The sequence below is a fragment of the Chionomys nivalis genome, chromosome X (genome assembly GCF_950005125.1).
Source record: "Chionomys nivalis chromosome X, mChiNiv1.1, whole genome shotgun sequence".
Taxonomy (NCBI): domain Eukaryota; kingdom Metazoa; phylum Chordata; class Mammalia; order Rodentia; family Cricetidae; genus Chionomys; species Chionomys nivalis.
In genome coordinates this window covers 63,879,827-63,892,141 of record NC_080112.1, presented here as the reverse complement: position 1 = coordinate 63,892,141, position 12,315 = coordinate 63,879,827, and the positions used below count along the sequence as shown (strand labels likewise).

The 12,315-nt window shown below is 37.2% G+C and overlaps 1 protein-coding gene across 12 annotated transcripts in view; it reads left to right on the top strand.

Moving 5' to 3' along the window:
- The window catches only part of Arhgef9 (Cdc42 guanine nucleotide exchange factor 9), a 308,119-nt gene extending 297,094 nt beyond the window's left edge, over positions 1-11,025 (top strand). For 9 of the 12 annotated variants that reach the window (XM_057759313.1, XM_057759302.1, XM_057759306.1 and 6 more), the window contains 2 exons: positions 4,879-4,947; positions 7,795-11,025. In XM_057759313.1, coding sequence (XP_057615296.1) covers positions 4,879-4,947; positions 7,795-7,976 — 251 coding nt within the window. In that variant the 3' untranslated portion in view covers positions 7,977-11,025. Of the gene's footprint in view, positions 1-4,878; positions 4,948-5,594; positions 5,657-7,794 lie in introns of all 12 variants that reach the window. The other 3 variants (XM_057759312.1, XM_057759309.1, XM_057759307.1) reach the window with 2 other exon arrangements.
- Positions 11,026-12,315: the final 1,290 nt, after the last annotated feature.

Below are 12,315 nucleotides of genomic sequence, written 5' to 3'. Positions count from 1 at the left end.
GTAGGTAAAGACTATTGTGAGCCACCATGTAGATACTGGAAACCAAACCCAGGACCTCTTCAAGAGAAGCTAGTGCTCTTAACTATTGAACTCTCTCTCCAAACCCTTATTTCTAGCTTTTCCCTTGTGAAATATATTGCTGTAAAACATATCTACATGTATATTTCATTATACAGTTTTTTATTCCTGTAGGATAGACATTCTAGAATGAGATGAGTAAACATGAGGATGAATAAACATAATATGTATTTAGACATTATGTATCAGAAAAGTTAAAAGTCTACCCCTCAATATATGATTTTGTGCTTATTTCTTCAAATCCACACCAGTACTACATAATATTTACTTTCTTTAATTTGTTACTTCAGTTACTGAAGTTCAGCTTTACTTATCCATGTAATTGCTGTTTGTTGACAAATTATTTGTGAAATTAACACTGAATACTCTTTACCTGTTTTATTTTTATTTTAATTGAAATAATCCTAAGCTTTGTCAATCACAAGTAGATTTGCAATTGCTTATAGTGTGTGGGCTACTGGTAATGAATGAAAACAAAATCTGCTGATTTTAGACTATTTATTTTTAAAAAGGAGATAGAAGAGGAAGCAATGTATATATTTGAGCTCTATGTAGGTCACATATATATGCATGTTTATATTTTATGGTGCTTTTTTATAAAACATGCCTATAAAATCATATATCCCAACTTTTACATATTATGTTCTCAAAAATTGATTTAATTTGTAGGCTCGCTGTTAGTTCAGTAGTAGAACACGTGTCTAGCATACATCAGGCCCTGTGTTCCATCCCTATTTCTGCAGGAAGGGGATAGAAGTAAAGGGGCATAAAAAGGAAAATATAAATTGGTATGTACTTTATATTGAAGATAGTTAAGCTTTGTGAGTTTTCAGTTTCACATAGTTTTCCTCAATTTTATAATTTGACTTTCCAGTTTGTTTGTGGTGCTTAATTCTGCCAAAAGTAATTACTTTAGGAAATGTACCTATTACTTCTTTTTGCCTCCCAAGTTAATTCTGCTTAAGCAGATCCACACTACCAACACATAACAATTTCTGAATTTTTAAAAAAATATTTAGAAACAAAATTTATCTGAAATTTCTTCTCTGAATATAGTACACAGATTTTATTTTCATTTGGGCGAAGAGGCAATTGCCCAGCAGTAATTTACTAAGTCAGTTGTTCATTTCTGACAAACAAATTTCTAGTTTTGTAGACTGTAACTGTCCACACATACTTAGGTTTGTCTTAGAATTCCTATTCTTTTTCACTATTCTGGCTGTGAAGACTATGCTAATTCTTCTTCATCATTGTTTCTTGGCAATTCTTTGATATGAACATCAAATTCCTTTCTTCTAAATCCAACAAGATACATTTAGGTTTCTGTTTGGCATTCTTTAAAACTGATTAATAATTGAAAGCTTAGAATTTTTTTAAAGGATTTATTTATTTATTATGTATACAATATTCTGCCTTCATGTATGCCCACATGCAGGAAGAGGGCACCAGATCTCATTACAGATGGTTGTGAGCCACCATGTGGTTGCTGGGAATTGAACTCAGGACCTCTGGAAGAGCAGCCAGTGCTCTTAACCACTGAGCCATCTCTCCAACCCCGAAAGTTTAGAATTTTTATTGTTTCCTCATTCAAAGAGGATGCTCTTTTCTCTTTTAACCCAAGTCTTATTCTTACCTGCTTCAAGAACATGATATAGTGTCCTTCTGATTATACTGCTTTCCCCTTTATGCACTGATTTTAATAGTTTGTACTTTGCTAGGATGTCATTCATAATATTCATAATATGTTCTGTAATTGTGCTTATCTCTCCTTTTCATTCTTGATAGTGAATATTCTTTATTTTCTAACATTTTTATTTACTCAGATATATTTTTATAAGGTACATTATAATAATTTGACACATGTATACAGCGTGTAGTAATCAAATTAGGGCAAAGAACATTTCTATCTCTTCAAACAGTCACTTTTATGTATTGAGGAACTGATACTTTGCTAGCCATTTTTAAATGTATTGTGTTTTGATTTGTAGTTTTTCTACCATGCTAAACAACAGCTAGAACTAATCCTTGCATTCTGTTTTGGTGCCTGTATTTGAATTTCTTATGTTTCTCCCCCTGCATTGGTCCTTTGAAAATAACACTTTTCAGCAACCATTAGCTTTTTGAAGGAACTTTTGGGGGATTTTTATATTTTCTTGTATTTTTTTAAAGAATTAATTTTAGATTTTCTATATCTGATTTTCTTTATATATGGTGTTATGATACAGAGGGCATTTTCAAGAATGTGTTGTATAGTGATCATACTGCCCTTGTAACCTCTTTTCTTCCCCTTTTTTTACCCCAGCCTCTCTTGTTAGTCCATTGTGTATGTTTTGTTGATCTAATTTTTTTAACTGAAAATATTATTTTCTGTGTAAACTTTCTTTGAGTTAAATCCTGCATTTTATATATCTATATAAAATGCCCAGGTTTTGAGGGGAAATGTTTATAATGTGATTTGACCTATGGGTTCTGTATTTTTTCAGACTGCTATTACTCACAGTGTTTTATATGAACTTTCTTTGGCCGTGCTGGAGTTGGAACCCAGGGTGTCTCCTACTTGGTTGGCAAGTGTTTCTAAAGCTGGGCTGTACACCAGCCCACAGATAAGAACTCCAGTGATAATGTTGTAACAAAGCTGCCATTTCCTCCTTAGAGTATGAAAGATTGTTTTCTTTATCCTTTAAGTTTAGGAATTTTAGCCATTAGTCAACATTGTCATGTCTGAGTGTCTGGGTCATAGAAGACCTTTTACTATCTCAACAAACATGTGGTCTTTTTACTCAGTAAAATTTTTTGTTGTTTGTTACTTCTTTTCTTCCTTCTGAAACCTTTATTTTTCAAGTATTCATTTTCTATTCTAATTCTCTTATCTTTTGAGTCACTGTTTCCTTTTCTTTATATTTTTGATTTATATAAAGTGTTTCTTCTAATTTACATAATAATTTATTTAAATATTCTTTATACTTTATTTTTAGTTTTAAGTTTTGTTCATAACTTTTGTTGCTGTATTCTATAATATGCATCTTTATATCCAAGTTTTAGTTTTAATTAATTACATTTTAATTTAATTGCGTATGTTTATTTACTAAGCACAATGGAAGTAACAAACATAATTTCTCCCTTCCCTCATGCACTTCTCTATACCTCTTCCTTATCTCTTTCAAATTCAAAGCCTCCATTTTTCATTCTTTCTAGTCACATGCATATATGTATATTAATTTTTAACATAATTTTTATTGTTTCTTTGGGGATTTCACCTCATGCACCCCAATTCCTCTCATTTCCCAGTCCTTCCATTTCTATCCTCCACCCATGTAACCTTCCCCACAGGAATACTAAAAAAGAAATAATAAAAGTAAGATAAAAATAAGAAATGAATAAAATATAAATAGGAATATTGATTGAAAAACAAACCACTTGGCTTCCTCTTTCCCATCTCTCTATTGCCTCTTCATTCATCTTAGTGGCATGGGAGCTGCTGTGTATCATGCAGTAGATTCTTACTTGCAAATATTTCTTGTGTAATGTGTTGTTGGTCAGGTTCAAGGCCTCTGGCTTCTGGTACACCATCAATATTGGACCCTCACCTAAACTCCTCTCTGACATCCTGCCATTGCCCTGAGTCATAGAGATGCTGCAGCTACGGTTCTGACAGACCAGTGCCTTCACACACAGATGGGGTGGATATTAGGGAGTGAAACTTAAAGCCCTGGATGTGTGCCTGGGTGTTCTCTGTACAGGCCACTGGGACCAACCCCCCTCAGGTGACAGGTGAGGCCAGCTCTCCCAAGTGGTGGGGTGGGGGATGGGGGGAGCACTCCCCTTCTGGTGTCATGGGAGGTCCTCTATTCCAGAGCCAGTGAGGGGTGGGGCCAGCTCTGCAAGGCCCTCACACCTTTCAACACATGGCCCAACACATGGTACACATGGGTCCCTGTGCTAACATGGGCAACATACTAATATTTTTATTTCTAAACTAGCACATAAAGTATTTGGTTTCACTATGGCATTTTAAAACGTAATTTGTTGGTCCTCTTCTCCCAGTTTCTCACCCACCCTCCAGTCTCCCTCGGACTCTTCTACCTCTAGTAGCCTCTTTGCTGCTCTCTATGGCATATCTATTACTTCATCTCTTCCTCAAAGCATCAGTTTCCTGTCTCACAGTTTCTTCTCCAATTTCATGACTTATACCTATGTACTCACATTAAAATCTAGGCTCCACATACAAGAGAGACCTCTGAATATGTGTCTTTCAGCTTTGGGGCTACCTGATTTAATGTAAGTCTCTACTGTTGCATATTTTCTGCAAGTTTTATAAATTTGTTTTATTCATATTAATAAAAGTGCATTGTGCATATGTATCATAGTTTTATTATGTATTCATCAGTTGATAGGCAGCTTGGCTGTTTCCAGTTCCTGGGTATTATGAATAGAGCAGCTATCAACCTAGATGAGCACCTATCTCTGTAGTAGGATCTAGAGTCGTTTGGGTATGTGTCCAGGAATTTCAGTCTTATGGTAATTCTATTTTTAATGTTTTGAGAAGCCTCCATATTGATTTTCTTAATACCTATAGCATTTTATGCTCCTACCAGCAGTGATGAAGAGTTCACCCTTCCTCACATCTTTGCCATCATCTTGCTTCAGGTTTTATATATATATATATATATACATATATATATATATATATATATACATATATATATACATATATATGTCAGATAACTTTGGAAGGAAAGGTATATTCACTTTACAGTATCTGTTTTTCATAACAAAGTTCAATTTTCTTTTCTCTTGTAGGCTTTGAGATTTCTGAAAACCAGAAGAGGCAGGCTGCAATGACTGTGAGAAAAGCTTCTAAACAGAAAGGTACACTTGCCTTTGCTCCTTCAGACCCAGTCCCTGTCTGTTTGAGATTAGGAAACCATAGGTTATGTGTTTGCACATTCCTTGGCTCCTTTCCATACTGACATTCACTTGGGATAGTGTCCAGCTACCCAGGTATCTTTGACAACAGGTAACAAATGCTCTTAATGTTTTAATTCTTGGGACTAAATGGTGTGGGGTAGTCATAGCCATGTCATTGGCTACATTAACAAAACAAAACCGTTGTCTTTGTTTTCACTTCAAAAGAAGAAAACCTTTGTGAATAATTTAGAGAGAGGTAGGCGGTAGTGCATGTATTTAATTTATTGAATAAATATAAATATATAGGGATGTTTTCAACTTCCTTTCAGATGTCTAGAATTGCTGACCTAGTCAGTAGCCCCAACCTAACGTGAAGCGCCTCATATTGAAACAAGATAGTTTCTCTCTGAGGCATACACTGAAATACCTTTGAAAATTTAAAATACAAGCAGAAACAACTTAAAGGCGAAACAGCTTTTCTTTTCTTTTTTCATGAACCAGAACAAAACTAACGTGCTCAGTTGAGCCAAAAGAAGGAGCTACCTTCCACTTACGAGAGTGTCTACTTAGTTTTAAATTTCTTAATTTCTTTCATTTCATCCTTATAGTAACCCAAAGAAAATGGCACTAGTAGTCCCTGTTCCAGGTTAAGAAACTGAAAACATTCCAGGTAAAGTGATTTTTTAACCTAAGTCATCTTGATTCTGAGCCCACTGCTCTCTCCTCTTCATCTCAGGGCCCTGATGATGATGATGCATATCTCTTGTTTGCAAGAAGAGCTCATTTTATTGTCTCATCTCAATCATTGGCAGCTGTTTTGACTCCTGGCAGTATTTTCACTGTCCCCAGGATTGGATAATCTTAACGAGACATCACTTTCCCCAGCCCTTTCCTTCTGCTCTCTCATTAGCGCTCATTAGTTCTGAAGGAATTCTAGAAACAGTGGAGGGGAAAACTGAAAGGCTCTAGGGCAAATATCATTAGATAAGTAATTACTCTAGTGTCCCCTGCCCATGCTATTTGTACACCACAGGATATTATCAACCATCTATTTTTCCAAGGGAAAGGTTATCTGGCTGATAAAAAGACCTTTTCAGTTTCCTTTTTTTAAATTTTCTGCTCTCTTGGTTTTCAGAATTTGTATATAACTTCTTGGGGTTAAGTGCTAATTCCTAAACATCAATGGAATTGAGTTTATCAATACAAAAGATGTCAGAATCATAAACACAACCTCTATCTTCATAGGCTTTAGGACCAGTTAAAAATCTGATTAATAATCTAGCATAACTAAAACAATCTTGAAATGTAAGAATACAATTTAATTAATTTATCTAATTTCAACACTCATTGTATAGGTACATCACCTGAGGGATTATTGATAGTTGAATGGGAAAGAAGTCCGAAATAGACCTACACACATAAGTGTGGCTTACTTTTGACAAAGACAGACGAGCAAGTCAGCAAAAAGAAAAAAATTGTAACCTTTTCAACAAATAGTGTTGAATTCGATTTCCATACACAAAATAGAACTTTGATATAAGCCCACACCTAGTATAATAATTAAGTAGAAATTCACTGTCAAACTAAATATCAAACTATAGAGCCCTAAGAAAAAGTGTAAAAAAAATGTTAGGATCTAAAGTAAAACAAAGGAGTTCATAGATTTGACATCAAAAGTTTGAAACAGAAGATGGAAAATAGAACTTGATAAAGTGGGACTTCCTCCCTGGCCTCTCTATATTGTTTGTTGGCATACCATTTTATTTCTGGCACTTGCCACCTTTTAAAAATGGCTCCAGAACCTAAGATGTGTCAATGGTCGACAATGGATTAACATTATAACTACTGTCAGCGTAGTTTGATTCTTTGAAACTTTCATTAATGTGAACTTTGTGGGGTGGTTGCAACTCCCCCCATTGAAGCTGTGTTCTTTAAAAGGTCACAGATTTCATTTTTCTTTTAGTTTTATGAATCATGGCTTCTGACGATGAATTTCCCTTCTGCTTCAACTACTAATGTCAAGTTTCTATTAAATATAGGTTTGTCATTGTCAACCCAAATCAAAACACTAAATCACTTGTGTCTTAAGCATTATGGAAAGTCCTGAAGTCAGTAGTTCTTAGCTAGGTTATTTTTGACACTTTCAGGGAGTATTGGAGAGGAAGAGAGCTAAAGTCTAGAGATAAAAGGTGTTTGTTGGGTTCTTCAGAGGAACAAGACTTAAATTGGGGATTATGGTCTCCTAGAAAGAATCCCTAACCAAGAAGTCAACAAAAGTTGATTCTGGTTCTTGCTTTGTTTCTAGATGACCATGAGAACTTACGTATAATATTTCTCTCTGGTCCTTGGTTTTCTTGTCTGTTAAATAAGTGATGATAACACTCCATATTTTTTTTGATGTTACCTGATAATATGGTGAAGGATGTGTTGTTGTAGAACTAGAGATACTATTGCAAATATGCTAGGGAAAGAAATAATTTGCAGTACTGGTTGATTATCCTTTACCCAAAATGCTTGGGACCCAAAGTACCTCAGATTATAAAGTTTTTTAAATTTTGGAATGTTTGCATAGACATGTATTGATTGGACAGCTTAAATATGGAAATCTTTAAAGGTTCAAAATATGAAACTGTTTAATTGCTGGCAAGTTTTGGATTTCAGAGTATTTCAGTCTTGGGGGTTAGGGATATTGTATGTCAGCAGGTAAAACTCTCAAAACTAGTATACTGTGAGGGGTCATTGATTAATTTGAGAATGCACCTGGTACTGAACGCATACTCTTTCCTTTTCATCTCCTGTGTGTTCTAGGTGTCAACTCTGCCCGCTCAGTTCCTCCTTCTTACCCACCACCACAGGACCCGTTAAACCAGGGTCAGTACCTGGTTCCCGATGGCATCGCTCAGTCTCAAGTCTTTGAGTTCGCTGAACCGAAGCGCAGTCAGTCACCATTCTGGCAAAACTTCAGTAGGTTAACCCCCTTCAAAAAATAATACCTGTAGGAAGGCAGATAATTTTAAAATAAATAAAATTATATTTATAGATGGACCTTTTTTCGGAGAAGCACTGTTGAAAATTTATATATATATATGTGTGTATGTGTGTGTGTGTGTGTGCGTGTGTGTGTGTGGCACACACACGCACACATAGACCTTTAAGTATTCACGTGTGTGTGGGCATGTGTGCACATATGCATGCACACATACATACATATACACACACAGAGAAGGACCAAAACCATTTTCTGTTGTTTTGGGAAATTGAAATCTGTAATTGGTAAGAAGTACCACTGACTTCCAAACATGTGATCACTTCTTAAAATTTTTAGTTCTTAACCTTGTTCTCCTCCCCCTTTCTTTCAGAAATTGAATTTCTCTTTGTTCTTTTTCCTGTTAAGGTAACCTATTTGCTCTACTGGTTCACTGACCTGTCATTACTACCATAGAGTATTTGCCTTGTTTTATTTCCCTTCCCTGATGATACTGATGCTGATAACTTTTGCATTTAATTTATGTGGTGGATTTGGAATTTTATTTCTTACTCTGTCACTTTCCACTGAGAAGGGGAAGATTCCCATCTCCTGTCCCTCATGCAACCATATGCAAATGTTCCTGTAGCCCTGCGGTTATACCAACAGCCTTTTTCCCGCATCCTGTGTCCACAGTTGTGCCAGTCTAGACATGCTCTGTTGTGCCCTGTGACTTATCTGCTTGGTATTTCTATTGCTTTCACTGTTTTAGGTATTGGGAAGGATATAAAACCAAACAGAAATTAAGGAATAGAAGAATGTAATGAGGCTAGAGAAGGCTTCTGTTGGGGATATTTTTTATTTAGATGATTTCTTCTAGCATTGAGGATCCCCATGTAACAGCACTGCTAAGTCACTGAATGTTTTCATCTAAGGGTTATTTTGGACCCATTAGTCTCCTTTTAAAGTGCCCTTTATTATGAGCCTACTGTTCAGCCTGTCTCTTCCCTAGGTGGAAGGTTTAGCTAAACTGGAAGCCATGAAATTGAGACTCTGCCTCCTGAGGAAGAGGTTTATCTCCAGCCCCACAACCCATACCTAATAGGTAGGTGGCAGGTGGGACACCCTATATAGCAGTCATTTTAGTGTTCTGGTCATCCCTGCTTCTATTTTTTCAGATTCTTAAGGCATCACAGTTAGAAGCTTATGGAGGGGTTCAAGACAAAATCTGCTTGACCAAGATCATTAGTTACCTTCAGATTAACCTGAAAAGAGTTCAAGATTGATGATAACTTCATACAGGGAAAGATGGGGGACTATCAGGGAAAGAGACAGGCTTGATTCAAGATAATATACCTGTAATTACTACCACTTAAATTATGAGAAACATTCCCAGTCGTTAGCAGATTGCATGGATAATCTTCTCTGTCTCCATTCTTGCCCTTACTCTGTCTTCCTGGTAGAGGATTGTGAGTATTGGCATAATTAAAGCCATTCTGGCACTCGAAGTAGGCCTTGTTGCTGACATACTCCCATCCCAGTGCAACTGAGGTAAGTGATAAAGAAGCCTAGGACTGCTTTACCTCTGCGAAATAAGATTGAGGCCGAACACTGAAGTTAATTCTTAGCAGGCCTTCCATTTGATCAGAGCTTTCCCCACAGAAATCAGAATCCCCATGAGTACAGAAGTATGCATTCTTCCTCGTCATGTAGCCCTTTGTGTGGATAGAGCTTGGATAGTGAGGATAAGATGACATAAAGAAGTGAGAAACCCACCCTATCCAGAATCTGCAGATTGAGTCTGTCCTGGACCTCACAGGAAGACTTCGTCATGAAGGGGCCTAAGCTTACCAAGCAGCAGCCATAGCTGTATGAGGTCTTCAGTCAAGCTGGACTGGGTACCCCTTTGTGCTTCCTGACCTAGACTAAGCCCTACCGAGCTTGCGAATCTTTCCCCTTTGGAAAACAAATTACAAATTGATGAAGCTTCCATTTAAATCAGACTTAACAGTTATCAAGGCTAGCTAGCAAGAGACCAGGGCTCGGGACTGGTCAGACATTGGACTGCACATGACAGAGCTACTTAAGCCCCATGGCAAGAAATCTGGTATCTAGCACCTAGATAACAATGTTCTCCCTTGGCAAACTGCAAGAGGTTTCACTTCCTGTGCAGGCCTCCCTTAGTGTACCTTCTTTTCCTACTCCCTGCCCATCCTCATTAGGTTTGGCCTTGGCAACTTTCTCCAGGAATTGCAGGCACACCGAGGAGTAGCTTTGAAATGTTGCTAGGTCTGTATTATCTTTTGGCCAGACCCTGTCATTCTCTTGCCCCTTCTAACATTCAAGGCTACGGGATCAGGGGAATCACCTCTCATCATCCTGTTTCTCCATCCAGTCCACTAGCCTTGCAATATGTAGTAATTTGTGAAGGCACTAATAATTCAGCTCTCCTTTGATTTGAATGCCCCACCCTACCCCCACACTTATGGCTCAAAGTAGATCAGTGGCCAGTAGCCCAAAGGGAAACCCATAAATCACCTGGACTCAATATCTAAACCTGTTGTATCCCCATAGCCTTGTTATCCATCCCCCCAAATTCTATAATTCTCCTATTTCTGCATGGCCCTGTATTCCCCTTTCCTTGACACAATGAGGCCTGAATTTTCTTTCCAAAAGGGTTTGGCCAGTGTGTTCTATGAGTTCTACTGCAGGGAGGTCCTAATACAGAAATACAATTTTTCTCTCCTTCTCTCATCCTCTTTCTATGTGTATATCTTTAATTGATCTATTAAGGACAGCAACATGAGAGTTCTAACAATTCTAGTATGAAGCCAACTAGTGCTATTTTAGTGCTTGGGGGTGGGTGGGCTGGGTGAATAGATGGGCACCAGTGACTTTGACTACCCCTGCTGCTCTGCATTCGCCAGCTGATTCTTTTCTTCTGTTATCTGACTGTTTGACCCTGTCAAACAAGTGTCAAAATTGTGTATTTGGAAATGTTTAATAACAACAAAAATGATGTTGTAATGACATAAAGCCTTATGAAAATATTTATGGAGTTCAATAAAAGAAGTAAAAAGACTCTCAGGCACAGCCGTGCCATTTGTGTGTGTGTGTGTGTGTTGTGTGGTGTGTATGTGTGTGGCCAATTGCAAAATAAAGGCAATTTGTGTGGTGTGAGGTTACTTGCTCCAGCTATTGTGAGTTGCTTATGCTGCTATTTCATTTCCCAAGCATTCCATGGGTTATTGGGAAACATTTTCTATCATTTCTGGAAGAGCAGAAGACAAGAACGGAGATCAAACCTGTAGCCATGAGCACTTAAAATGTTTTATAGATAGGACTGTCTTTTATTTTAGCTGGTACTTTACTAAAATCTAAGGGCCCATTCCTAATGTTGCTCATTTTCCTTGTATCTGCAGTTTTAATATCCATCCTGGGTATTTGTAACAGCTCAACTTTTCATTTTTAATGTAGCCAAAGGCTGTAACACTTAGAAATCTCCCACTCCAGATTCCTTCTTAAAACTTGTGAACGTATCTCCTTAAAAATAGACTTTCTTTAATTGTCCTTGCGTGGGTATAGGGCTCTCACTATTTCCTTTGTTATTTATTGCCTGTGTGTACATATACTTTGTTTCCTTCTAGGCCTACATATAACACGTATTGTTGCCTGTCAGAGTCCACATGAGTAAAAATGTCTCACAGCCTTGCTCCAGAGTGATAGGACATATAAGATTTTTATTTACTGAAAGACTCTAGGCAGTTTCTCAAAAATATCTCAAGCTTGAACTCTATTCATGCAGGCCTAGGAAGTTCCCTCCTACACTTAAACATTTTAAAAGTGATAATTCAAAAATTCCTTTTCTAACTTGCTTTTGTCCATATCTTTTGTCTTCTCTTTTATCCCCTTCTACTGTCACTACCCTGTCCCTTTTACCTGGGTCCTTCAACTCTCCATTCTTTTTTCTGTATGACCAATTCCCAGCTTCCCCGGATTCCAGGATTAAATTGTAATTACTTTTTACAAAGTGGGCAATATCTGGTTTCAGTCTTCCTAGACTACCTTCTTGGAGCTTTAGAAGTGGGAAGACAAACAACAATGAGTTTATTAACCTGGATTTGACAGGGGAAGACAGAGGCTAAAAGTGACTGGCTAGGACTATGTACCCTCTGAAATTTCCTTGCCTCCCCTGAAACTGATTTAAGAGTCTCTTGTCTTAAGTTGTTGTTGGCTCAAGGGAAGACAAGAATGTGGAATAAATCAACAAGTATATGAATATTATTCTGTGCAGTCATTAGTAGACCCATCTCTTATATTTTTCATTACAGCCATGAAAAACAAACAAAACCATCCACAGTTTG